General features: G+C 52.4%; 1 protein-coding gene across 1 annotated transcript in view; it reads right to left on the bottom strand.

The window, feature by feature from the left end:
• Positions 1 to 292: 292 nt before the first annotated feature.
• Positions 293 to 27,905, bottom strand: part of SCN5A (sodium voltage-gated channel alpha subunit 5) — a 110,544-nt gene continuing 82,931 nt past the window's right edge. The window contains exons 21-28 of the mRNA XM_060180411.1: positions 23,093 to 23,266; positions 16,357 to 16,479; positions 13,976 to 14,257; positions 12,383 to 12,436; positions 9,980 to 10,121; positions 9,268 to 9,368; positions 7,590 to 7,860; positions 293 to 3,754 (exon numbers count right to left, since the gene is read on the bottom strand). Coding sequence (XP_060036394.1) covers positions 2,526 to 3,754; positions 7,590 to 7,860; positions 9,268 to 9,368; positions 9,980 to 10,121; positions 12,383 to 12,436; positions 13,976 to 14,257; positions 16,357 to 16,479; positions 23,093 to 23,266 — 2,376 coding nt within the window. The 3' untranslated portion in view covers positions 293 to 2,525. The remainder of the gene's footprint in view (positions 3,755 to 7,589; positions 7,861 to 9,267; positions 9,369 to 9,979; positions 10,122 to 12,382; positions 12,437 to 13,975; positions 14,258 to 16,356; positions 16,480 to 23,092; positions 23,267 to 27,905) is intronic.

Raw genomic sequence — 27,905 nt, 5'->3', positions numbered from 1 at the left:
GGGGCCTGGTGTCTTTTTTCTGCCCAGAGCACTGCTCAGTCATGGGCGTGCTGGGGCCTCAGCCGTGACAGTGTGAAAGCCACTGAGCTAGCCCCTCTGGCCCCCAGGAGACCTCTGGAGGTCGACAGACGTGCTGCTTGCACACCCTGCTTCTCCTGGACTGGGCCACGCTCCAGGTCATCTTCCTGGGAAGACAAGTGCAAGTCTCTCTCCCCTGCTGGCAATACCACCACTCGGGCTCCCCTGGTCTCTGTTGCTGTCCTCGTCCACAAAAATGGGAGTCCAGACCAGGTCCTGTAAGCCATTTATTGATTTGTTTTAAAAATATGATATCTTATTTATACATGATGTTTGGTGAGAAGTGCTCTATTAGTTCAGACATCTGGCACTTGATTCCTGTCCCTCCCTCCTCTGTCCAACCCTCTCCTCCTCTCCTCCTCTCCTGCTGGTCACTGTGCAGTTCTGGAAAAAAAAAGGGAGACGGGGGGGGGGGGGGGGCGAGATAGAGGTGCTAAAGAAAGCTAAGAAGTAGGGTCTAGCTCGTCCCTGTCCTTGGCCTCACAGTCCACAGCCACTGGCGTCTGTCTGCTCTGGGCACCTGGCTCAAGGCTCCCAGGTCGCCCTCACACAAAACCGTGGGTTTCTGGAAGATAGTTGGGCGGGGAGCCCGGACTGCCATCCCACCTCCACCCTGTGCCAGGAAAGGCTGCCCACCCCCCTGCCTGGAGAGCAAAGCGCAGAGATCTACAAAAATAAGATTTCACTCCAAGAGTCACTGAGACAGTTAAAGACTACGCCCCACACTGGACTAAAAGCAAACATGGGAGAAGAGGAGTCACAGGAGTCCTGGGGGTGGGGTGCTGGGCTGGGGTTGTCACCAGGGGAAACTTGGAGTGACAAGAAGAAACGTTAATACTTATCCCGCCAGCAGCACCCCCTGGGCACTGGCGCGAGCTTGCCACCATCCAGCCCTTCCACGAGGTAGGTTAGGAGCAGCTAGCTTCCGGCTTCCCGGTGGCCCCGGGAGGTGGCCTGTGAGTGGACTCCCAGGGGAGGGTGGCTCTGCTGGAGGGCTGGGACTGGCCAGCCAGCACTGCCACTCTGAGGGAGACAGTCCTCTACAATGAAAGAGTTGCATATGCTAAACAGGATTGTCAGCAGCTGAAAGGCCCTGGACTAGAAAAAGTTATTTTCCCTGAAAAGGCCTTCTCACAAGACCAACCAGACAGCCTGGACCCTGTCTTCAGGAGGTCCTGCATGGGGGTGGGGTTAGGGACCCCAGTGGACTCAGAGGGGCTGGTTTCAGTCACCCCACTCCTTTCCCCAAAGGGGCCCGGGGTACCCTCCTCAAGTTCTGGGAACCTCTCCGTGACCCTTCCCTGCACAGCCCCAAGCAGCCCTGCCTGCCTCCGTGGAGCTGGTCCCACGTGGGGACCCCTCCCCACATGTCCAGAAGCAGAACTGTCCGGGAAGAGACGACAGCAGGCCCCCTTCTTCAGGAGGACTGAGGGCCCAGCTCCAAGGACCTCAGCCTCTTCACCCTGACTTGGGGGGCATGGCCTGCAGGCTTCTGGAGCAGGGACCATCTGGGTGCCAGGCCATGAGCGGGCAGGCTCTGTGGTGCTCCTGTTTGAACGTTAATACTCTTACAGAAGGCGAGACTCACCAGGGGCTAGGGCCAGTCCTGGGATTCAGGCCGCTCTCCCTTGGAAGCTTTTATTTTCACAGAGCTGACTGTAGTTTAGTCTGCATGAAAAAACACACCGGTTGGGGAACGGAGACATGGAAGGCCAAGAGAGACCCCCCAACTGTCCCATCAAGAACCCCACCACTATGGACAGTTCCTGGAAAAGGAACTGTCTCCTTGATGCTGGGGCTGAGGAGGCTGCCTGACACTCTGAGGCCTGTGTCAGGCCTCTGTGAATGTGAAGGGTGTGGTTGTGGGGTTCGGCCCTCCTGGTGCCTCAGCCCAAGTGTCAGGGAATCCCTTTCCACCCCCTGGGCAGGGAAGGCCCGGGGACACCACACTGGGGGTCCCTTTAGCTTTGAAAAGAGTGTTCCAGCAGCTCCACAGACACTCTTGTTCAGTTTTAGGGAGCACGCCATGAACGCCTGCCCGTGTTCATGGGAGAAAAAACAAACAAAAAAAACCAAGTGTTCTTCGCTCAAGTAAAAAAATATCAAATATAATAAATGTAAGAAAGCCCATTCTCAGCTCTCCAGTCTGTTTTGTGACCTGCTTCTCAGCAGCTGGGACAAAGCTGCTCTTGAGTCTTGGGGGAGCGGCGGTGCCTGATCAGAGCAGGCCAGGCACGTGCGGCCTCGGCGCAGGATGCTCCAGTGGGCAGCTCGGCCAGCTGCCTGGGTGCCTCGGAACACCGCTGCCCCACGGACAGGTGGCACGGGGGCCCACCTCTCGCCATCCCCCTACCCCTCCCCAGCCCAAAGCCAGGCGGGCCCCATGCAGCTGGTGTACGGCCGGGTTGCGGTTCCTCTCGGTCTGTCCAGGGCAGCCAGGCCTCGGCTCACACGACCGACTCGCGGTCCCTGTCGGGGGACGGGGGGAAGTCGGCTAGCTCGTCGCTGCGGCTGTAGTCGGATGCCCGCACCTGGAGGTTGTCACTGGTGGCCCTGGTGACACTGTCGTAGGAGGGGGGGAAGGACGTGGAGGAGATGGAGGAGCTGGACGGCTGGGAGAAGTTCCGGCCCATCATGTAGGCGATGAGGCCCTCCTGCTCGGGGGCGTCCTCCTCCGACAGCCCGCTGCTGCCCGTCTGCCGGCGGTAGAGGAAGGAGGCGTGCTTGACCGAGCGCTGCAGCAGGTGGCGCCGGAAGGCCCTCTGGATGACGGTGGCTGACACCTCCTCATGCTTGCGTCGCAGCGTGGTGGTGATGGGCTCGTAGGAGATCTTGGATGGGTTGGCCGCCATGAACTTCTCCTCCATCTGGATCTTGAGGGCGTCCATCTCCCCTGACTCTCCCAGCACCCTCTTGGTGAAGGCGAAGAGGATGTCCATGCAGTGGATCCGGTCCCCGCTCACCATGGGCAGGTCCATGTTGATGAGGCTGATCTGGTTGGGCTTGGCGATGCGCAGCGGCTCCGACAGGGCATCGGCAAAGTCCGAGAGGGCCGAGTACTCGATGAACTGGGTGGCCTCGGGGTCGAACTTCTCCCAGATCTCGTAAAACATGTCGAAGTCGTCCTCGCTCAGAGGCTCGGTGCTCTCCTCCGTGGCCACGCTGAAGTTCTCCAGGATGATGGCGATGTACATGTTGACCACGATGAGGAAGGAGATGATGATGTAGGTGGTGAAGAAGAGGATGCCCACGGCTGGGCTCCCGCAGTTCCCCCGGGAGCCGTTGCTGTTGGGCAGGTTGGGGTCGCAGTAGGGGGGGCCCGTGTTGAGGATGGGGCTGAGGAGGCCGTCCCAGCCGGCCGACGTGGTGATCTGGAAGAGGCACAGCATGCTGTTGGCGAAGGTCTGGAAGTTGAACATGTCGTCGATGCCGGCCTCCCACTTGACGTAGGCGAAGTTGGCCATGCCGAAGATGGAGTAGATGAACATGACGAGGAAGAGGAGGAGGCCGATGTTGAAGAGGGCGGGCAGGGACATCATGAGGGCAAAGAGCAGTGTGCGGATGCCCTTGGCCCCTCGGATGAGCCTGAGGATGCGGCCGATGCGGGCCAGGCGGATGACGCGGAAGAGCGTGGGAGAGAAGAAGTACTTTTGGATGATGTCGGAGAGCACGGTGCCTGTGGGACACAATGTACACAGTGGCCACTCAGAGGGTAGCAGGCTCCCTCCAGCCCAGCCTCCCTGTGTGGGGTCTCTGTATGAGGATCTGGGGGAGGGGGGAGCCCTTGGCAGAGCACCAGGGCCCTGCCTCCTCTCGCTCCTTGACTCTCTTTCTGTATCTAAGTCCAGAAAATGAGGACCCATACTGTGTTCTCCACACAGTGTCTCCTCAGTCCTTCTGTCCCCTAATTTTCTTCTTCTTCTTTTTTAAATCTTCATTTATTATTATTGGATAGAGACAGAGTGAAATTGAGAGGGGATGCGGAGATAGCGAGAGAGACAGAGAGACATCTGCAGCCTTACTTTACCACTCATAGAACTTCCCCCCTGCAGGGGGCATGAGGTGCTTGAACCTGGGTCTTTGTGCATTGTGATGTGATAGCTCAACTAGGTGAGCCACTGGCCCCCTGGCCCCTAATTTTCTGAGAGCACCCACTCCATAAAGCCCTACCAGGTTCATTTTCTAGATTCATGGGCTCTCTGGCCTAAGGGCATTTGCTTGGGGAACCCCCTGCCCCAACTCCCTGGACCAGAGCCCTCAGCCTTTCAGCTCCTCCAGATGTGGTCTGTGGACCAGCTGCTTGGGGGTCTCCCAGGAACTGATCAGAAAGCAGGGTCTCAGCTGCACCCCACCCCCACTATTTCCACGAACCTAGTATTTCTGATGCACAGTAAAGAAATCATTGCCCTTAAATCAGTGATGCCACCTGAGTCACACATGTCACCTCTCAGCCTTTCTGAGATGATTCCTGTCACTCTCCCAGTTCTGCTCACTTCCTAGGGCTTCTCTGCCCCTCTGTCTCAGTCAGTCACTCTGAGGCTGGAGTCTTAAGGAGCAGAGATCCCAGTTCTCAGAGGAAGAGGGAAAGAAACATGTCTCATATGGGTTCTAGTGAGCTTCTAGACTCCTCATGTAATAGTGCCATGGCCAGGGGCTGTGTGTCCGGTGCCTGCTGTCAACAGGGCACTGGGCTGAGCACCCTCTGCCCACCCACTCAGTTCTTCCAGGCACCTCAGGAGGTGAGCTGACACCACTGTACTCATTCTTCCAGAAGGGGAGCCCAAGAGCAGAGGTCACTTGCTCAGTGTGCCACCTGGTCAGTGAGAAGCTGGTGTCTGATTTGGACTTGCTGACTAACCACAATTCCCTGTACAGCCAAGAGCTGGGACTAGTAAGCGTCCCCAGGCACATGCTGCTCCCTCCTCCACACACCCCCCCCCCAGGCTTGAGTCTCAGCTGTTGGCATCCTGCATCCTCTAAAGCTGTTGCCAAGACCCACCAGGCACTCCCTGCTGCCCTCACCCCAGCGAGGGCTGCCCAGAGCTCTCCCACCTATCCCCACTGCCTGTCATGGCAGCCACAGCTGCTCGGCCTGTAAGCTCAACACAAACAGGGAGGGCACGTGGCCGAAGACGAAAGTTATTCACCCTCAGACAGGCAGAGTTTCCTGGGGGTGAGGTCAAGAGTTTGGGCTCTGACCATAAGTCAGAAGAATATATATATATATATATATATATATATATATATATATATATATATATATATATTGCTTCAGAGAGAGAGCAAACAAGACAGTGAAAAGAGCACCCACAGAATGGAAGGAAATGCTGGCAAATCATGAATCTGTTGAGAGACAGTGCCTAACGCTGATAAAGAACTCTTATAAGTTGGGCCAGGTGGCCTGGTTGAGCACATATGTTACAATGCACAAGGCCCCGGGTTCGAGTCCCCGATCCCCACCTGTAGGTGAAAGGCTTTGCGAATGGTGAAGCAGTGCTGCAGGTGTCTATCTATCTTCCCCTTCCCTCTCCATTTCTGGAAGTCGCTACCCAATAAACAGATAAAATATAAAAAAAAATTCAGAAAGAACTCAGGGGAGTTGGGTGGTAGTGCAGCGGGTTAAGTGCACATGGTGTAAAGCACAAGGACTGGCATAAGGCACCGGTTTGAGCCCCCAGCTCCCCATCTGCAGGGGAGTCACTTCACAGGTGGTGAAGTGACTGCAGGTCTGCAGGTGTCTATCTTTCTCTTCCCCTCTCTGTCTTCCCCTCCTCTCTCCATTTCTCTCTGTCCTATCTAACAATGACAACATCAACAACAACAATAACTACAACAGCAAGGGCAACAAAAAGGAAAATAAATAAATATAAAAAAATAAAAAAGAGAGAGCTCTTACAAGTCAGTAGTGAAAGGAGAGCGCACAAAGGGGTTGAACAGACAGTCCTCCAAACCAAGGGAAATAACTATTAAGCACCTGAAACTGTGCTCAGCTTCCTAGTCATCAGACGGCTGTAAATAAGATCAGGGACCGAGTGGTGGCACACCTGGTTAAGTGCACGTAATACTAATTCCAAGGTCCTGGGTTCCAGTACCCACTCCCCACTTGCAGGGGGAAGCTTCACAAGTGGTGAAGCAGGTCTGCAGGTTTCTATCTTTTTCTCCCCCTCTTTCTCTCCCCCTTCTCAATTTCTCACTGTCCTGCCAAATAAAAAAAGAAAAAAAAAGAAAACCAAAGTTGACCCTCAATGAAGTCTCACCTGTCAACTCCTGTGTGTGTGGGTGGCTATCATTTGAAAAAAAAAATCACAGACAATGGCAGGGGGGCTCACACACCGATGGTAGGGATATAAAATGGTTTAGTCAGTAGGGAGGTAGTTTGACAACCCTTGGAAATCTTAGATTTGTCATTGCCAGGAAGCTGGGGTGAGGGAAAATGGGTCCAGTTTCTTTGCCGAGGGGTGGGGTTGGGGGGGGTGAAGTGACTTGAATAGATATTTTCTGAGATTGGAGAGTGGTGATGAATGCAGAGCTCTGCAAATCTACTGAGAGCCACTGACGTGCAGACTTTAGAGGTGAATCTTACAGTGTGTGAATAAAATATCTCTAAGAAAGGTCACACCGAATTTTAGGCTTGGAGGTGAAATAGATAGGTGTGTGCTAAGGCCTGAGTATCTACTCCTCATGTTGAGGCCCTCATTCCCAAAGATGGTGGTACAGTGAAGTGAGACTTGAGGGAGCTGTTGTAAGGTTGGAGCCCTCACGGATGGTCAGTGTCTTAAAAAGGAGGAGCTCTGGAGAGACCCGTAACTCACTACTCTGTGGGCCACTCTGCCACCTGGCCTTAACTGCTGGCACCCAGAGCTGTGTGGGACAAACCTCTGCTGTGTGTAGGCACCCAGCCCATCCTTTCCTGACAGCGGCCCAACGGACTGAGTGCAAATCCTCCCTCTGAACTTCCCTGCCTGTTGAGCTCCCTACTATCACTAGCTTCCCGTGAAACTGCAGGAGTCTGGTAACCACTCCAGAATTTTCCAACTCCAGGGATATGGAAAATGGCTAAGGGCCACCCCTCTCCCTTGGAGACCCACCTCTCCTGAGTGAGCCTCTTCCTCATTCACATCAGGGAGCGGGCTTTCCCTGGGTGGGGGAGGGGGTGCATGGGAGCTGTCACAGCCCTGCATCCCCACACCCACCCTTGAAGATTTCCAACAGCCAAGGGTTCCAGTGTTCCCTGGAGTAGGTGTGGGGTCTTCTGTTAGGCTGGCTCCCTTGGCCTGGCCTGCGTGGGCCTTTCTTTCCATACAAGTTCTTCGTGTGTGTGTGTGTGTGTGTGTGTGTGTGTGTGTGTGTGTGTGTGCGCGCGAGAGAGAGAGAGAGAGAGAGAGAGAGAGAGAGAGAAGAATGCAGACAGGAAAGTTCAAGGAGCCCAGTCTACTTGGCACTAATATGGACCTGGGACCCAGGGCCCAGGGCCAGGAAAGCCCCTCTGTCTGGGTGATACGCATACCCACCCACAATAGAGAGAATGACAACCACAAAGTCGAAGATGTTCCAGCTGTTGGTGAAGTAATAGTGGCGCAGGGCCGCCATCTTGACAATGCACTCGCCCGTGAAGATGGCCACGAAGAGCAGGTTGATCTTGGACAAGATGTTGACCTTCTCAGGGCTCTGGTCATCTGTCTCCACCATCATGGTCACCATGTTCAAGCAGATGAGAAACATGATGGTGACGTCAAAGGCCTGCTTGGTCACAATATCGAATACGAAGCCCTGGTACTTGTTCTGAAAGGGAGGGGAAGGGATGGGATCAGCAGGGGCTTTCCCCGCTCATATCACCCACCTGTCTTCCTCGTTCTTGGTGACACCCACACCCCCCAACCCTGCTTGGTCACTGTGAGAAAAAAGAGTCAGGAAAAAGAAACAGTCTGGCCCTTCCACCTGGACTTCCCTCTCCTGTGAGACCTTTTAAAATTAAAAAAAATATATTTATTTATTCCCTTTTTCTGTTGCCCTTGTTTTTTTTATTGTTGTAGTTATTATTGTTGTTGTTATTGATGTCGTCCTTGTTGGATAGAAGAGAGAGAAATGGAGAGAGGAGGGGAAGACAGAGAGGGGGAGAGAAAGACAGACACCTGCAGACCTGCTTCACCGCCTGTGAAGCGACTCCCCTGCAGGTGGGGAGCCGGGGGCTCGAACTGGGATCCTAATACCAGTCCTTGTGCTTTGCGCCATGTGCGCTTAACCCGCTGTGCTATTGTCTGACTCCCCTTTTTAAATTTTTAATACTTATTTTAATGAGAGACAGAGAGGGACACACACACACACACACACACACACGGAGAGAGACAGAGAGACAGAGAGAGGGAAAGAGAGACAGATTTGAGAGAGAGCAGGACCAGAGCACTGCTCAGCTAGGACTTATGCTGGTGCTGAGGATTGAACCTGGGACTTCAGAGTCTCAGGCATGAGAGTCTTTTGCAGAACTACTGTGCTGTCTCGCAGCCCTCCCCGAGACCTTCTTGAGGAAGTTTCAGGAAGGGCTTCTGTTCTAAGTTTCCTCAGCACATGGCCAGTTGTGCCTGCCTTGTTTCCCTGTCTGGAGTCAGAGCCCACTAACTGTCAGTTTTCAGGTTAACTAACACATTTTCCCCATTCTCCTGATGGAACCACTTCTGTTCATTCTATATTTATAGGTGCCTTTAATTGCAAACCAGCCCACAGTACTTTTTTAGGGGGGAAGAGATAAGATTATAAATAGGTGAAAACCCTCACACACATCAAACACAGAACAGAACGTGGTGAATGGGAAGCAGTTAGATGAAACTGATAAAAAAAAAAAAAGCTACAAATTACTAGCTAGTGATTTAGGCTATGTCATCTAAATACTTTGAGAACTACCTCCAACCTTGCTCTAAAGCACACGTACACCTTTGACTTTTTGAGACTGACGGCTTATTAGGGCCAGGGAGCCAGCCCAACAGAACCTCAGCAGACCCCTCCCGGGAGGCCCACCTTCGAGACCACTGTGCTCCAGGGTCTGCAAAGACAAGGCCATGAATAGGGTGACGTTGGCCTGAGGAGCCCCCAGTAGATGATCATGTGGAGTGGGGGTTTCCTGCACCTTTTCCCCAGGGAGCCCCCTCCCCCTTCCCAACCACAAACTCCTGCTGAGTTGGGAGCCTGGCTTACCAGGGGCCTTGGGATGGGCTTCTGGGGCTTCTTGGAGCCCAGCTTCTTCATGGCATTGTAGTACTTCTTCTGCTCCTCTGTCATGAAGATGTCCTGGCCCCCTAAGTGCAGAGAGACAGGCACCGTCCTCATTCTGGGGTTCACAGTGACTGTCCCCCTGAGGGGGCACCAAGGCCCCTCCTCTTGGAAGCATGGCCCCACCTAGCACTGGAGAGCCACCTCCTTCTCTCCTCCCCTAAGCTACTTTCCCAGGGTCCCTGTCCCCATTCACTTTGCAATGGCCTTGACCTTGTGACCTGCAGATCTGGTCCTGGCCCTACATTCCCTCCCACACTGGCCCAAAGGTTTGCCTGTGACCCCCTCACAGCCCCAGGGATGGGGCTCCAGGAAGAGGGGCCTTCGCACAGCCCCACACACCGTCCCCGCTGGAGCAGGCTGCCCAACCCCCCGCTTCTCTCAGGAGCCTCGATGCTCAGGTGTGGGCTTCCTGTCAAAGGTCCCCACTAAGCGTTTGCAGACCCAGCTGTGGCACACCACAGACACCCTCTCCTAACCCCAGGGGGAGCCAGGAGAGGTGCACCCCCAGCAGGGAAGGCAAAGTGGGGCTCCCAACCAAAATGGCTCCTACATCTCTTGCCCCGACCCTCCCCAGCCCCGCCTCAGCCTTGTGCCCCTGCTGCCCCCGGCAGGGAGCCTGCACTCTATGCTCTACGTATCTTTTTCTTCTGTTGGTTAAAGTTGTCGATGATGACACCAATGAACAGGTTCAGGGTGAAGAAGGAGCCGAAGATGATGAAGACGACAAAGTAGATGTACATGTAGAGGTTGGACTCCCACTGGGGCTGCTCTTCATACTAGGGGAGTCAGAGCAGGAGGTGAGAGGGCAGGAACTCTCTATGTGCAGCTGAGAGCCCAGGGCCCGGGGGGGGGGGGGGGGGGGGGACGATGGGGCTGGGGACAGCGGAGAGAGGAAGCTTGCGGGGCACAAAGGGGCTGCCCACTCTGCCCCTGGGCAGCTGAGAGGTCAGACTGGGTGGCTGTAGGGGCGTGGGTACAAGAACACATGAGGACATTAGCATTTCCAGAGTTTCTACCCCTTACTCCAGCGGTAAGAGTTTAAGATTCAAGTTCCAGGGCCAGGTGGTGGTGTACCTGGTTGAGCGCACATGTTACAATGCACAAGGACCCGGGTTCGAGCCCCTGGTCCCCACCTACAGGGTGAAAGCTATGAGAGTGGGGAAGTAGCGCTGCAGGTGTTTCTCTGTCTCTCTTCTTCTCTATTACCCCTTCCCTCTTGATTTCTCACTATGTCTATCCAATAAATAAAGATAATAAAACAAATTTAAAAAGTAATTATATTTAAAAAGGAATTAAAAAATATTCAAGGGAGTCGGGCGGTAGCATAGTGGGTTAAGCACACTTGGCGCAAAGTGTTAAAGACCGGCATAAGGATCCCGGTTTGAGCCCCAACCTCCCTACCTGCAGGGGAGTCATTTTATAAGCGGTGGAGCAGGTCTGCAGGTGTCTGTCTTTCTCTCCCCCTCTCTGTCTTCCCCTCCTTTCTCCATTTCTCTCTGTCCTGTCCAACAATGACATCAATAACAACGACATTAATAACAACAGTGACATCAATAACAACAATAATAACTACAACAATAAAACAACAAGGGCAACAAAAGGGAATAAATAAAAAACGAGTGCCTTGCTATTTATGTATTTATGTATTTATTGCCACTAGGGTTATCTCTGGGGCTCAGTGCCTGCATGACGGATACACAGCTCCTGGTGGCCATTTTTTTCTTCTTTTTCTTTTGCCCTTAATGTGACAGAGACAGGGAAACTGAAAGGGGAGGGGGAGAGGGAGGGAGAGGTAAAAAGAGACATCTGCAGCCCTGCTCCACCGCTTGTGAGGCCTCCTCCCTGCTGGTGAGGTCCAGAGGTTTGAGCCCAGGCCCCCCACCAAGACACTGAAGCACACTTTTTTTTTTAATTCTCCCTTTTTGTTGCCCTTGTTGTTTTATTGTTATAGTTATTATTGTTGTTGTTGTTGTTGGATAAGACACAGAGAAATGGAGAGAGGAGGGGAAGACAGAGAGGGGGAGAGAAAGATAGACACCTGCAGACCTGCTTCACCGCCTATGAAGCGACTCCCCTGCAGGTGGGGAGCCGGGGGCTCAAACAGGGATCCTTACCCAGGTCCTTGAGCTTCATGCCACGTGCGCTTAACCTGTTGTGCTACTGCCTGATTCCTTTTTTTAAATTTTATTTATTTATTTATTTATTTTCCCTTTTTGTTGCCCTTGTTGTTTTTCATTGTTGTTGTAGTTATTATTGTTGATGTCGTTTTGATTAGATAGGACAGAGAGAAATGGAGAGAGGAGGGGAAGACAGAGAGGGGTGAGAAAGATAGACACCTGCAGACCTGCTTCACCACCTGTGAAGCGACTCCCCTGCAGGTGGGGAGCCGGGGGCTCGAACCGGGATCCTTACACCAGTCCTTACACTTTGTGCCATGTGCGCTTAACCCGCTGCACTACCACCGGACTCCCTAATTTTTTTTTTTTTTAAACCAGAGCACTGCTCAGCTCTGGCTTATGGTGGTGCAGGGAATTGAACCTGGGACTTTGGAGCCTCAGGCATGAGAGTGTCTTTGCATAAACATTATGTTCTCTACCCCCACCCCTTTTTTATTTTCCTTTTTGTCACCTGGGTTATTGCTAGGGCTCAGTGCCTACATAATGAATTTACAGCTCCCAGTAACACTCACCCCCCCATTAGCTGGGACAGAGAGAAACTGAGAGGGGAGGGGGAAAAAGAAAGGCACAGAGAAAGAGAAACACCTGCAGACCTGCTTCACTGCTTGTGAAGCCAGCGTCCTCCCCTGTTGGTGGGGAGCAAGGGCTTGAGCTCAGGTCCTTATACATTGTAACATGCCATTCCCTACCCCCCACACATTTAATATAAAAGATACTTGAGAATTTGGGGACTCCTGGGGAGATCATGTGACCTACTCCGGAGCGGGGGTGGGGGTCAACTCTGGCTTGGCACAGAGATCCTGAAGGGACCTCAATTCCCTGGACCCTGGCCTGGGTGGAGAGGTCAGTAGGCAGCTTACCCCCCTGGAGTCCACAGCTGCGTACATGATGTCCATCCAGCCTTTAAATGTTGCCTGCAAGGACAAGACAAGCCTGAGAAGGTCACTCACCTTGCGTCTTGCTGGAGCTACTGTGGGCTCCTGTCTGAACAGGTGAGGCCAGCAAACAGCCTCCGCTGGGAAGCAGGCGCTCAGGGCTGGGAGGGCCCCCCCCTGCTCCCCCCAGCCAGCAGGGGACAAACTTGGTATTGCTTTCCTTCTCTCTCTCTCTTTTTTAAAAATTTTTAAAAATTTAATTTAATTTTATTTATTTTCCCTTTTGTTGCCCTTGTTTTTATTATTGTTGTAGTTATTATTGTTGTCGTCGTGGTTAGATAGAACAGAGAAATGGAGAGAGGAGGGGAAGACAGAGAGGGGGAGAGAAAGACAGACACCTGCAGACCTGCTTCACCGCCTGTGAAGCGACTCCCCTGCAGGTGGGGAGCCGGGGGTTCGAACCCGGATCCTTATGCCGGTCCTTGTGCTTTGTGCCACCTGCACTTAACCCACTGCGCTACCGCCCGACTCCCCTCTTTCTTTTTCTCTCTTAACCTGTGCGCTTAACCTGGTGTGCCACTGCCTGGCTTGCCTTCCTGCCTTCCTCCTCCCTCCCTCCTTTCCTTCCTCTCTCTCTTTCTTTCTTTTCTACTCCCTCCCTTCCTTTGTTCCTTGCGTTTTACTCTTTTACAAATTATCTATTTATTTACTTATTATTAAGTAGAGACACAGAGATATTGAGAGGGGAGGAGGAGGTAGAGAAGAGGAGAGAGACACCTGAGCCTCTGCTTTACTGCTTGTAAAGCTCTCCCCCTGCAGGTGGGGACCAGGGACTTGAACCCGGTTCCTTGTGCACTGTAACCTGGGTCCTTTCACATTGTAACATGTACGCTCAACCAGGTGCGCCACCACCTGGCCCTAGCAGACTTTATTTTATTTTTTAATCTTTATTTATTTATTGGATAGAGACAGCCAGAAATCGAGAGGGCAGGGGGTGATAGAGAGGGAGAGACAGAGAGACAGACACCTGCAGCCCTGCTTCACCACTCGCAAAGCTTTCCCCGTGCAGGTGGGGACCGGGGACTTGAACCTGGGTCCTTGCACATTGCAACAGGTGCGCTCAACCAGGTGCACCACTGCCAGCCCCCCCTTTTTTTAAGCCAGAGTGAGAAAGGCAGTGAGAGGAGAGACACCACAGCGCTGCTCCACTGCTCATGAAGCTTCCTCATGCAGGTGTTCCCGTGTACTGACTGAGGCTTGAACCTGAGTCCTCATGCAAGGCAGACTGTATGTGCTCTACCATGTGAGTCACACTCCTGGCCTTTTTTTTTCCGTTTTTTTTTTAAATGTGTATGACCACACTGCTGAGCTCTAGCAGAAGAGGTCAGCTTGGTTGCTGGCTGGGGAGCTCCTGAGCCCAGGCTTTGGATCCGGGGGGGGGGGTGGAATGTGGCATTCATTCCATCTGGGAACTTGGCAGAGAGCCTGAGGAGGTGGCAGAGAACCCTCAGCTTCCTTTGTGATGTGTGAGCCCCCTGTGAAGATACAGAGCCCCTCACCCCTTCTCCCTGGACTTACCACCTGCAGCAGGGCCAGGTAGCCGGCCCCCACGTTGTCAAAGTTGACTTTCACTTTGGTCCAGTACAACTCGCCCGTCATGTTGAAGGACTCACAGTCACTCTTGTTGTTGATGAAGGTGTAGTTCAAGGGCAGGTCTCCCTCTGTCTGGTTGATGCACCGGCCAAACTTCCCCGCGAAGAGGTTGACGCCCATGATGCTGAAGATGAGCCAGAAGATGAGGCAGACGAGGAGGACGTTCATGATGGATGGGATGGCGCCCACCAGGGCGTTGACCACCACCTGCGGTGGACAAGTGCCAGGCTTAGTTCCGGGGGGCACCCACAGCAGGTGCCCTTGACCCCCTCCATCCCCAACTTCCTGACTACAGTTATTGGGGGAGGCGGTGTTAGGGTGGGTCTGATGGGATATTTCCTGTCCCCATGAAAGGGCTACCTGGAGCCCTGAGTGTGGGGGTCTGGGGAGTGAGAGGAACGCACACCTCTGTGCACCCCAAGTTCTGATGCAACTCTAGGTCCTGTGCCTCTTCTCTTTGTTTTAAAGATTTTATTTTTTTCATTAATGAGAAAGATAGGAAGAGGAGGAGGAGGAGAAAGAAGAAGAGATGAGGAGAGAGAGAGAACCAGACATCACTCTGGTACATGTGCAGCCTGGGATTGAACTCAGAACCTCAAGCTTGAGAGTTCAGTGCTTTATCCACTGCCTTTCTCTTCTTGACCCTGACCTGCATCCAGGATCTTCAAATTGTATTTTAACCCCCTCCCTCCCTCCCTCCCTTCCTCCCTTCCTTTCTTCCTTCCTCACTTCCTTCATCTCTCTCTGTCTCTTCCTTCCTTTTTTTTGAATTTATTTATTTATTTTTTAGATAGGACAGAGAGAAACTGAGATATACAGGCATATACACAGAAAGAGAGAGAGAGAAACACAGATGGATACCTGTATACCTGCTTCACCTCTTGTGGAGTGGACCCCCTGCAGGTGGGAAGTGAGGACTTGAATCTGGGACCTTGCCCTTGATAATATGTTCACTTTACCGAGTGCACCACCACCTGGCCTCCTCTTTCCTTCCTTCCTTCCTTCCTTTTAGCAAATACATATGTTTTATTTATTTATTTATTTATTTGGATATAGACAGAAATTCAGAGGGAATGGGGAGACAGAGAAGGAGAAAGACACCTGCAGCCCTGCTTGTAAAGCTTCCCCCCTGCAGGTGGGAACCAGGGGCTTGAACCTGGGTCCTTGAGCACTGTATCATGTGTGCTCCACTGCGTGTGCCACTGCCAGGCCCCTGGAACTGAATTCTCTACAAGGTTGCTGTTAGCTGAACCTGGCGGGATTGAGGAAGGATGGCTGGAGACAGTCTCTGCTTTATGCCAGGTCTGTACCCCCTGGATAGGTGGATGTCCTGAGCGTGCGTGTGGAGAGCAGTCTTAGAGCTCTTCACTGCTCTGGTGACGGTGAAGCTGGGAGGTCCGGGGGTGGGGGTGGGTGGCTCCCTGCGCCTCTGCCACTTCTGGGGAGCAGCTGTCTGACCCCGAGGGGGCAAATGCATCACCACTCTGCAGAGGCACCGTATCTGTGAGCTAGAGAGATGCCAGCTACGCAGACTGGTGGCAGAGGTGGTGTGGGGGTGCTGTGTGGTGTGGACACAGGGCCTAGGTGCCAGAATTCCAGGGTGGGGAAAGTCCGAGCATGCAAACAAGAGAGGCCCCTGGGTCCCTACTGGGCGCTGTGGATGCGGGCACGGGGCGGGAAGCCCAGTGCTCTGGCTTCCCCACGGGGGAGCAGTTCCTGGTAACCAGCCTCCCTCTGGAATCCAGTCCTTGCTTCTCCTGGGAAAATTTTAGTCAGACTGGATCGTTCACTGTGACTGGGCTCCCCTTGGGAACAAGCATTTTTCTCTCCAAGTTTAAAACCGTCAGCCATGTAGGGGCCGTAGTGCCAGGCATCCGGGTGAGTCTGCTGAAGCCACAGCAGAACTGTGCACATTTGACACAGGCAAGCGAACACCCCCTCACCACAAACACATACACACTCAAGCGTGCACAATCCCACAGCCAGGCGTGGCTGCCTGGCTTTCTCTCACAGGCAGTGTGTTTTCCTGGCAGGCTGGTCACTGTGCCTTCTGTGTGCACACTCTGGTGAAATGTGCTGACCTGCCACACACAGGGCACGGGGAGTGAGGGCAGGAGGGTCTGCTAAGTAATACAGTCTGCTCAGCGCTCACCTCCTGCACGCTCACCTCCTGCGCGCTCCCACACCCTTCACACACAGAGGGGAGGCGGTCCTGGGCACACCAGAAGACAGGGGAGGGGGAGCCCGGGGTTCCCTCAGTGGAGCCATCCTCCCACGCCCCGTGGCAAGGTGGCCACCCCACTTACCCTCATGCCCTCGAATCTGGACAGGGCTCGCAGGGGCCGGAGGGCGCGCAGTGTCCGCAGAGACTTGATGGGGCCCATCTCAGCGAAGCCCAGGGTGTTGGCCACTAGGCTGATGAGGGAGACCTGCGGGAGGGGTTAGGACACCAGGTCACACAGGGCGACAGGGCTGGGCACTGCAGCCAGCAGGCCCTCCCGTGTCCCGTTTTTCTTATTCCTCAGGTGTTGTCATGCAGGGGGTCAGGCTCCTTGGAGCCCAGGAGCGCTGGAGGCTTAAGCAGGTGTGTACTGGCTTGTTTACTTGTTTATTTATTTCTTTACTTAAAGACAGAGACAGAGGAGGCAGAGAGTGTGTGTCAGCGGGACCAGGTGGTGGCACGCCTAGTTGAGCGCACATGTTACAATGCACAAGGACCCAGGTTTGAGCCCTCAGTTCCCACCTGCAGGGGGAAAGCTTTGTGAGTGGTGAAGCCGGGGTGCAGGTGTCTCTTCCTCTGTATCACCCCCTTCGCTCTTGATTTCTGACTGCCTCTATCCAATAAATAAACAGAGTTCATAAAAAATTGAAAAGAGAGAGAGAGAGAAAAATAGCCATCAAAGCACCAGGCCTGGACCTGGATGGTGCACGTGGCTAAGCAGCTCACTGTCCAAATGAGCTACCAGCCACTGACTGGGTTCTTTAACTGTGAAAGAGACGTGAGCGGGAGAGAGAGCAGAGCTGTGACCTATCATGCGTGTTGTTGTTATTATTATTAATGTTATGGCTACAGCCTGGGCCTCAGGAATACATGATTTCACCACTCTGGAACCACTTTGTAATTCAGATAAAAGGCACAGAAGGGAGTCTGGGAGGTGGCACCCAGTTAAGTGCAGAGTACTTAACAAAAAGACCTGTCCAAGGTCCAGGGTTTGAGACCCCACTCCCTTCTGTAGTAGGGGTGCTTCATAAGCAGTGAAGCAGGTTTTCAAGTTTGTTCCTTCCCTCCTTCCTTCCTTCCTTCCTTCCTTCCTTCCTCCCTCCCTCCCTCCCTCCCTCCCTTTCTTCCTTCCTTTCTTCCTTCCTTTTTTCTTTCTTTTCACTGCCTCCAGGATTATCACTGGGGCTTGGTGCCAGCACTACAAATCCACCATCCCTGGCAGCCATTATTTTTCTCTAATTTTTTTTGCCTCCAGGGTTATCACTGGGGCTCGGTGCCTGCACCACGAATCCACTGCTCCTGGAGGCCATTTTCCCCATTTTGTTGTCCTTGTTGTCATCATTGTTACTGTTGCCATTGATGCCATTGTTATTGGATAGGACAGAGAGACATTGAGAGAGGACAGGAGGCAGAGAGGGGAAGTGAAAGACAGACACCTGCAGACCTGCTTCACTGCTTGTCAAGGGGGCTCAAACTGGGATCCTTGTTCAGATCCTTATACTTCGCGCTATGTATGCTTAACCTGCTGCACAACCACCTGACCCCCCCCCCTTTCTCTAATTTTTATTAGATAGGATAGAAATGAATTGAGAGAATACAGGGAGCTAGAGAGAGGGCAGAAAAGACAGACACTGCAGGCCTGCACCACTGCCCTGTGGCTTCCCCCCTAAAGGTGGGGAGCCAGGGATCAACAGGTCCTCATGCAGGACCTTGTGCTTGGTGACATGTGTGCTTAACTGGGTGAGCCACCACCTGACTCTGTGTCTATTTTTCTCTCTCCCTCTCTCCCTCCCACTCTCCTCTCAACTTCTCTCTGTCCTATCAAATAAAATGGGAAAAAAAATAAAATGAAAAATAAAAAGGCCACCAGGAGCAGTGGATTCATATTACTATGCCCCAGCGATAACCCTGGAGGCAAGGACAAAAAAATATTGTTCAACAATTGTTTGGCTTTGTATGTTAACTCTCTTTTCAGCCACCAGGTTCCAGATGCCAGCAGAATGCGACCAGACTTCCCTGGACAGACAACCCCACCAATGTGCCTTGGAGCTCTGCTTCCCCAGAGCCCTTCCCCACTAGGGAAAGAGAGAGATAGGCTGGGTGTATGGATCAACCTGTCAATGCCCATGTTTAGCGGGGAAGCAATTACAGAAGCCAGACCTTCCACCTTCTGCATCCCACAATGACCTTGGGTCCATACTCCCAGAGGGGTAAAGAATAGGAAAGCTATCAGGGGAGGGGATGGCATACAGAGTTCTGGTGGTGGGAATTGTGCAAAGTTGTACCCCTCTTATCCTATGGTTTTGTCAATGTTTCATTTTTTATATTTACTTATTCCCTTTTGTTGTCCTTATTGTTTTATTGTTGTAGTTACTGAGGTTGTTGTTGTCAGGACAGAGAGAAATGGAGAGAGGAGGGGAAGACAGAGAGGGGGAGAGAAAGATAGACACCTGCAGACCTGCTTCACTGCCTGTGAAGTGACTCCCCTGCAGGTGGGGAGCTGGGCAATGTTTCCTTTTTATAAATAAAACAATTTAAAAAAAGGCAGAGAGGGAGACAGAGGCACCAGGACAGTGAGATACCACAGCACCAGCGGATGGTGCCTCTCACGTGCTGCCAGTGTGTGAGCCTGGGTGGCACGTGGCAAAGCACACGCATGACCCACTGAGCTGGCTCTCTGGCCCGCTAGAATGTCTTTAAGTAGTTCCAGGGATGGAACCCAGAAGCTTGCATGTGCAAAGCATGTCCAGCCTTGAGTTACTGCCCTAGCCCATGTCACGCTGCTTTTTTTTTTTTAGATAGAGAAGGGGGGAGAGGGAGAGAGAGAAGGAGAGGGAGAGGGAGAGGTAGAGGGAGAGGGAGAGAGAGAGAGAGAGAGACTCTAGCATCAGAGCTTCCTTCAGTGCAGCAGTGGAGGCTGGTCTTGAACCCGAGTCTTGTACATGGCAAAGTAGGTTTTCATTTGTTCTTTCACTGAGAGCCTGCCCGTTGGGGTACAACTGTTAACAGCCCCCTAAAGTGAGGGTGGGAACCCTGCGGCCTCCGGCTGGTCTGAGCAAGATGTGTTCAAAAGTCTCCCTGTGTGTGGAGGAGCAGTGACAAAGCCCGGTCCGTTGGTGGCCACACGTTCTGCCTGACGTCACTCTCCTGGGCCTGCCTCTTGGTGGAGTGTGGACAGATGCTGCCGGGCTGTTTCAAAGCAGACCACACAGGTGCAGAGTCTGCGGGGCAGCTGGGCTCCCTGCCTCGGCCCCCTCAGCCCTCACACAGGGCAGATCCTTCTGAAGGCGAGCTGCAGCCCTCACAGCTCCAGGGCTCCCAGTCCCTGCTGACCTCACTGCTGGCCTGGGTCACAGGCTGGACTAAGTTCATTTCCCACGTCTACGCTCGACCGGACCTGCCAGTATATGCGGATATCTTCGCCCACCCTGTCCAATGCTTGACGTCTCGTCATCCAATCTGGTCCCCTACGCCTACACTGAACTTCTCTGTTCCAGTCTCTTGGAAACAGAGTTGGCAGTCAGCTGAGGTAAAGAACAAACACCTCATCACAGACCCCTGCAAGCGTCAACCCGGCTTTGACCTAGCACGTTATGACTGGGCCCTCCTCAATCGCTATCGAACAGGCCATGGCCGGTGCGCCGCTATGTTCCATCGCTGGGGAGCCAGAGACGACCCGAACTGCCCCTGCGGCTCCAGACAGACTATGACCCACATAGTCAACGACTGCCACCTCTCCAGATTCAAAGGAGGTCTTGAGACTTTACATCAGGCTCAACCTGACGCTGTTGACTGGCTACGGAAGAAGGGCAAATGCTAGAAGAAGAACAGGCTGGACGTGGCCTCCTGCCTGACCTCCTCTGCGGTCACCACTATCCCTTTCTGGGGACAACCTGGCAGTGCTGAAGGGCCTTGGGCCAAGGTCTGACACCCACAGTCCCCCCTCCCTCAGCCTGGGAGCACCCCTTGGGAGGGGACTGAGCAGAGACGCTGGAAGGAGAAGATGCCCAGGACCCGTATCTGTGGTGCTTTAGTTCTGGGGAACCATGCTGGGGGTCATCTCTCCAGCCCCGACCTCTCATCAGGGTGGGGTTCAGTGACTGTGTAAATGACTCCACCACTCTGGGCAGCCATCTTATTCTTTCTCTTTGATAGAGAGACAGACACCTGCAGCACAGCTCCACCACTCATGAAGTTTCCCCTTCCCCAGCAGGTGCTGACTGGGTGCTTGAACTTGGTTCCTCATGCATGATAACATAACAAATTCTACCGGATATACTACCACCCAGCCCCCTAGGGGCATCTCTTGGGGACTGTCTCCTGAGAGGGCTTCAGTCTGCTCAGCTAGTCCCCACAGAGGTCACCCTCTCTGTCCCCTGCTCTGCCCACAGTCCCCCCAATCTGGGTGGTGGCAACTTGATCCTTGCAGCTGCTCACGCCACAAGTCTAGGAGTAACCCCTGCCCGCTCTCGTCTCTCACACCCTCCCCTCGGCCCAGCTGGATTTCCTGTTGGCTCTGCCTTCAAAACTCATCAGAGGGCCAAGAATTTCTCACCACTTCCAGGGCCACCAGCCTGACTGGGCCACAGTCATTGCGCCCTGAGTCACTGCCAGAGCCTCCCGACCCTTCCCATGTCTACTGGCACCCCATCCACCACCCTTCAGTGACGTAAGACGCTTCCAGACACACGTCTCTCCAAAGCCCCTCCACATTTCATTCAAAATACAAGCCCATGTTTCCCCCCCAAGACCCCATGCAAAGTGGCCTCACCTCCAGCACCCCCCACCCCCATCTAATCCAGCCACGCTGGCTCCTTGGGGTTCCACCAAATCAAGCCAGGCCTGCCCCTGCCCCAGGGCCTTTGCACTGCTGTCACAACCTCAGCTTGGTGAGTTCTGCCAGGCACCTGCCAGTCTGACCGCAGCTTCCTCAGCTCTACTCAGATTTCGCCTGTGTGGGCCCTCACAGATGGCCTATTAATATTTCTAGCGGTAACCTACACCCTGGCCCTCCCGGTGCCTCTCCTCAAGGGTCCATATCTCCTTCTAGCAGGTTCTGAAGCTGGCCCATGGGTCCCGTTCATTGCTCCTGGTTGCCTTCGTCCACACAGGCGGGGTTTTTTATTTTTGTTTCCTGAAACTCCTGTACCCATACACAGCACGCTGTTACTCAATCATGCTCTACTGGAAAGATGTAAGAATTGGTGCTGTAGCCTTACCCTCCCAGCCCTGAGGCCTGCACCCACCTTTCCCACAGTGTGGGTGTGGGAAGCCTGGCCAGCATGGAATCCCGGCACCTACTTCCTTCTGCCTGGCTTTGGGCAAGGCCCCTGGATGCTGGGAGCCCCTGTTTCACTCTTGTCTGGGGACAAGACAGGAAGCACAGATAGGACTTTGTCCCCTGCTCTGAGTTCCCCAAGGTGGGGGCCAGGCAGTGTGTGTGTGTGGGGTGGGGTTGTGGAAATAGGAGGAGGTGGACTTTCTGCCCTGGTCAGACCTTCCTGGGGCTGAGGCCTTCCCTTTGGGCTCTGAGTGGGGTGTGGGGTCTGAGTTTCCTCACTAATTACAGGGAAGGGGTCTCTGCTGCTATGCAGAGCTAGATGCTGCACCCAGGAGTCAGGGGAAGCTTCTGGAAAGCCTTTCTCAGCTTGCAGGTCCTGACTCTTTTACTTTCTTACCATTTTTTTTTTTTTTTTTTTTGCCTCCAGGGTTATCACTGGGGCTTGGAGCCTGCACCATGAATCCACTGCTCCTGGCAGCCATTTTTTCGATTTTATTGGACAGGACAGAGAGAAATTGAGAGAGAAAAGGGCAATAGAGTGCGAGAGAGAAACATAGACACCTGCAGACCTGCTTCACTGCTTGTGAAGCGACCCCCCTGCAGGTGGGAAGTCAGGGGCTTGAACCTGGATTCTTGCTTGGATCCTTGTGCTTTGTACTATGTGCGCTTAACCTGGTGTGCCACTGCCCAGCCCCCATGGTCCTGACTCTTCTTTGTGGAACCCACTTAGCTGCCCCTTCACGGTGGAGCTCCCCTGGCTCAGCCCCACAATTGCTCCCCACCCCGGGTCCTAGTTTGTTCCGTCAGGCTGTTTGCCCACTAGACAACACTCAGGATGGGGCTGTACTGTGCACACACTCTGAGTGGCATCTGAGGACTGTGTGTGTGTGTGTGTGTGTGTGTGTGTGTCTGTAGTCACAGCTCTCCATTCCTTCTGCAAACCAGGTGCTCAGAGGACAAGCCAGCCTCCTGCCCAGGCCCTCTCCAGGCACACACCCTTGACTGTCCCCCTTTGGTGACTCTAATCTCCTTCAGAGACCCAGGGTTCCTGAGGGCAAGGGCCCAACTTTCTCCCTGCTCCTCTACCACCTCACATTAGGGCTTTAAAAAATTTATTTATCTATTGGCTAAAGACAGCCAGAAATTGGGGGGGGGGGCATCGAGAAGGAGAGAGACACCTGCAGTCCTGCTTCACTGCTCGTGAAGCTTTCTCCCTGCAGTTGGGGACTGGGGGGCCTGAACCCAGGCCCTTGGGCATGGTGACATGTGTGCTCCACCAGGTGTGCCACCACCTGGCCCCACATTAGGGGGAGTTTATGAGAGACTCAGTCCTCCCAAACGGGACCCTGAGGGCGAGGGCTGGGTCTCTCCTCCCTAGAGCCCGCTTCCTTCCCCTCTGCCCACCCCACCCCACCCCTCCTCCAAGTCAGCTCGCTGACTCCCGCAGGCCCTGTCCTACCGTCCTTCTATCCTCCTGCCTTGCCTCCTCTGCCACAGCTGCTGGGTCCCCTCTTCCCGCCCCTCCGGGTGCCACACTCACGTCCACGATGAGGAAGTCGAGCCAGCACCAGGCGTTGGTGAAGTACTTCTTGAAGCCATAGGCCACCCACTTGAGCAGCATCTCCAGCACAAAGACATAGGTGAACATCTTGTCAGCGTACTCCAGCAGGACCTTGATGGTCTTCCTCTCCTCCAGGTAGATGTCCTCGAAGGCCTGCGGACCGGGCCAGACAAGGTGGACGTGCCGTCATGCCGTGCTGCCCGGCCACGCCCACTGCAGGCGGCTGCAGCTCTAACAGTGATGGTGGAAGGGGGTTTCCCCCGGCCAGGGCTGGGCCACGCCAGTCCACTCTCCAAGGAGCATGTGAACCTTGGGCGGGCCTCAAAATGATTTTAGTCGGCATATGGACAACAAAGCAGAATGCACAGTGAGAGACTGCTTTCTTGATATTAATGAGCCAAGCTCAGGACCAGCCAGTGCATCACACTGACCTTGCTGACACCTGCCTTGTGCATCTCCTATCTTAACCGGGAGGGGGACTAGGGCTGGTCCTAGCCTTCACTCTGTTGACTTTATACAGTCACCTCCTTCTTACAGGAAAGAATACTGGTTTCCTGTTACAGAATCCTTAAAGTCTCTCCAAGAACAGAAAGGGGAGAACACTAAGTCAAACTTGGGTTTGGTGTATTGCACCAAAGCAAAGGACTCTGGGTAGGAGGGGAAGAGAGAGAGCTGGTGGGGGGGGCCTAGGGTACTGGTGCAGGGTGGTGGAAAAGGGGCTAAAGGGGGGGAAGGGGAGAGTTTTTTGCAGACACCCACCATGGTAAAATGAGAAAAAATTAAAATATTTTTATTTATTTGTTACTGGATAGAGACAGAAATTGAGAGTGGAGAGGGAGAGAGAGGAAGAGGGAGTGGGAGGGGGAGAGGGGGAGGGGGAGAGAGAGAGAGAGACAGAGACACCTGGAGCTCTGCTTCACTACTTGTGAAGCTTCCCCCATGCAGGTGGAAACCAGGGGCTTGAACCCAGGTCCCTGTGCACTGTAATGTGTGCACCCAGCCCCCAAGTGAAATAAGAAGTTTGGCCTATGTGTCAACAACTGTACTGTAAACCATTAGCCATCCAAGAAAATGAGATTAATTTTTTTTTTTCAGGAGTCGGGTGGTAGAGCAGCAGGTTAAGCGCAGGTAGTGCAAAGCACAAGGACCAGCGTAAGGATCCTGGTTCCAGACCCTGGCTCCCCACTTGCCCGGGAGTCGTCGCTTCACAAGCGGTGAAGCTGGTCTGCAGATGTCTGCCTTTCTCTCCCCCTCTCTTTTAAATTTTAAATTGTTAATTTTTTTTTTTTCCACCGCAGGCCTGGGAAGACAGCATAGTGATTAAGCAAAAAACTTTCATGTCTGAGGCTTTGAGTTCTGAGATTCAATCCCCAGCACAATAAGCCAGAGTTTACAAGTCAACTCTTCTCTGTATCTCTCTCTCGTTAAAATAAAGCGAATAAAATATCGAAAAAAGTTAGAGTAAGATTCTCTCAACAAACAGAAAACAAGAGAGTTGGTCTAAAGTGGCAACTTTGGTGTCAAAGTTGGCCTAGAGTAAGACATGAAGAATAAAGGCAGCTTGTAGACTGTAGACTCAGGAAACCCTGAACGAGACAAGTGAAAGCGCTTGCAACCCTCAGAATCTAGAAGTCAGTGTTCCTAAAACGCGCCCAGTCCCTGCCCTAACCCAGACTCCTGAGCCGGCAGCACACACCCCAGTGGCTCCCAGCTGCCCTGCCTTCTGATTAGTACCTGCTCCTCTTGAGTTACCTCTCCCTGTCCAGCTGTGCTCTGCGGTTCCCAGCCTAGGCAACCGAACGCGTCACTGCGGGTCCCTGGGGCCGACCCACCTGTCACTCGGGGCCTCCCGGTCTGACTGCTGGGCCTCTGTGAGCTGCTGTGGTGTGGGCGGCTGGAGCTGTGAGCATGCCCCTGTCTGTACTACCCAGACAGATCTGGCCAGTGTAGACGGGCAGTAGGGACACTCAAGTCCCAAAATGAATTTGGGGAGTCATTCAAGATCAAATGATTTTTTTCCCCCTCTAGCTCCAAAAATGTGTGCTTCTTATTAAAATGATTAAACAACGTAGACACTACAAAAAAGAGGGGCTGGGTGGGGGTGTACCTGGTTGATACACATGTTGCTGTGCAAAAGGAACCAGGTTCAAAGCCCTGGTCCCCACCTGCAGGGGGGATACTTCATGAGCAGTGAAGCAGTGCTGCAGGTCTCTCGCTCTCTCTCCCCCTCTGTCTCTCTCCCCCATCTCTTCTTTCCCTCTCAATTTATTTCTGTCCTATCAAATAAGAGAAGGAAAGAAAGAAAGAAAAAAGAAAGGAAGGAAGGAAGGAAGGGAGGAAGGAAGGAAGGGAGGAAGGTGTGCAGGCAGGGAGGGAGACACACAGACAAGTAGAAAGAAAGCTGGTGGGAGTGGTGGATCACCGTGCAGGCACTGAGCCCGAGTGGTAATTCCCAACAGAGACAGCATAAAAGTCATGCAAACAAATTCTCATGTCTGAGGCTCCAAGGTTCAATTCCTTCCACCATTACAGGCCAGAGCTGAGCAGTGCTATGGTAAAATAAACACATAAATAAATCAATTGAAATAAAATAAACTACAGAGAAGAGAGTAAGGGCGGGGGGGGGGGGCATCAGTTTCGCCTCACTGAAGCAAACACTGCAACCATTCAGGCGAAGGTGCTTTCTGACGGTCACTGTGCTAGGTACAGGAACACACAATTTGATAGACTACTCTAAATATTTTGGGCTGAGATTCACCTCTCTACTTGACAATCCATTGTGAACACCGGTCCACTCAGTAGCACGATGTAAACAATCGCATTTTTTCTAATTTATGCGTCATTAGATGAATTACTGTTCGTTCAGCCAACAGTCCTATGATCACGACCATTTGAAGTTGCTTCTGATTTATCCCCAGTGGGAAGAACACCGCAGTAGCTAAGTTGCCTGATTTTTTTTTTTGCTGAGGATGAATTTCTAGACCTGGAAGGCCAGGTCAAAGGTGAACTTCTGCTATGGATTGCAAACACGCTTTCCAGAAAGGGACCTGAGACACAGGGCATGAGGCTAGCCCTTGTCCCAGTGCCCCACCCAGACTGCTGCTGTGTCTCCTTTGTCATTGTCCCCAGCCTAGTGAATAGAATGTGTGTTTTGTTATGCTTTTATTACTCCTAATGCTGACAAGGCTTGCTTCGGCATTTGTTTATTTATTTATTTTTTTTAGCAGGGTCCCATTTCTAATGTTTTCATCTCTTGTAGCCATCTTTTTTTTTTTTTTAACTTGAGTGTGTTTTTTCTTTGAGGAGTATTTATTTATTCACTCATACTTTTAAAAGTTTAATTTTTACAGTAAAAATCATTTAGGTAACTTTATCTTTTGAAATATTTATTTATAGGTAGAGACAGAGAAACTGAGAGGGAAGAGGAGACAGAGATGAAGAGAGAGAGAGAGAGAGAGAGAGACTTGACACACTGCTTCACCACCTGTGAAACTTGGCCTCTGTAAGTGGGGACTGGGTGCTTGAACCCAGAACCTTGTGCACCTTTGGCCAGCCCCTCATTCATTCTTTTTTCATTGCTTTTTTTTTTCTTACAAATCATTTTATTGGGAAAATAATGGCTTATGGAACAGTTGTTGACACTGGTGTACAATTTCTCATCTCCCTGTAACACGTGTCTCCCACCCCCTTGGGGACACTAGCTGCTTGCTTGACAGTTTCTCCTGGCTGGTGGCCTTCAAACCTCACTTACTTCATTTTACCATGCTGAGAGGTCTGTACTTTATCTTCATCTACTCCTAGATCACTTAGGAAAACCACTGCTTCTGCCTTCGGTTGAGCGACAGCCTTGGCACTGTCCTAAGAACGCTTGCGCCTATGCAACGGCCGGAAGAAAAGACCTTCCTTTCCATCCCTTCTTTCTTTTTAATAATCTTATGCTCTTAGTGCTTAATGTCACACTTTAAAAAATCAAATAGGCTTTTGTGATGAACAAATATTCACTCAAATTTTTTTCTCAGAGTGGTTCATCACCAGTCTCAACACTCTAAGGAAGGACCCACGCCAAACACAGAGGTCAGAAGCCAATTTCTCACACAGGGCGTCTCTCAAACGTTCATCTCAATTTCCCACCTCACCCTGCGGCTTTGCTAGCCAGTATATTTCTGATTTAGTATCCTATGCATTTTCTTTCTTCTTCTCTTTCTTTCTTTCTTTCTTTTTTTTTTTTTTTTTTTTTTTTTTTCTTTTTTACCAGACCACTGCTCAGCTCTGGCTTATGGTGGTGTGGGGGATTGAACCTGGGACCTCAGAGTCTCTTTGCATAATCATTATGCTATCTACCCTCACCCCATATCCTGTGCATTTTGCTGGCTATTTGTCTCATTTTAACTCAGAGAGAGAGACAACAGCATGACTGCACAACAGCAGAGTCTCCCCCTCTTACGTTTTGGTACCCCAGGTGCTGTCAGGGCTTGAACCTGTGCTGTATACACAGTAGGTCTCACATTCTATGAGGTAAGCTGTCTTGCTGTTCCCCTGGTCTTTCTGTTGTTGTTGCTGGGCCTTCACTGTTCTTGGTGGGTATTTTTAGATAGATCGTTAGACAGCCCAGCCGCAGCAATGAGGTGCCCTCCCATGCTCTATTCTCTCATGTGATATACTGGGGGCTTGAACCTGGGTTCAAGGAAGGCTCTCTCCCTGATGAGCAGATAACTAGTTTTTCCTACTGTCTTTTGAAAAATATTTATTTATTTATTCCCTTTTGTTGCCCTTGTTATAGTTATTATTGTTG

Source organism: Erinaceus europaeus, chromosome 21, assembly GCF_950295315.1.
Source record: "Erinaceus europaeus chromosome 21, mEriEur2.1, whole genome shotgun sequence".
Taxonomy (NCBI): Eukaryota; Metazoa; Chordata; class Mammalia; order Eulipotyphla; family Erinaceidae; genus Erinaceus; species Erinaceus europaeus.
This window is presented reverse-complemented; position numbering and strand designations above follow the sequence as displayed.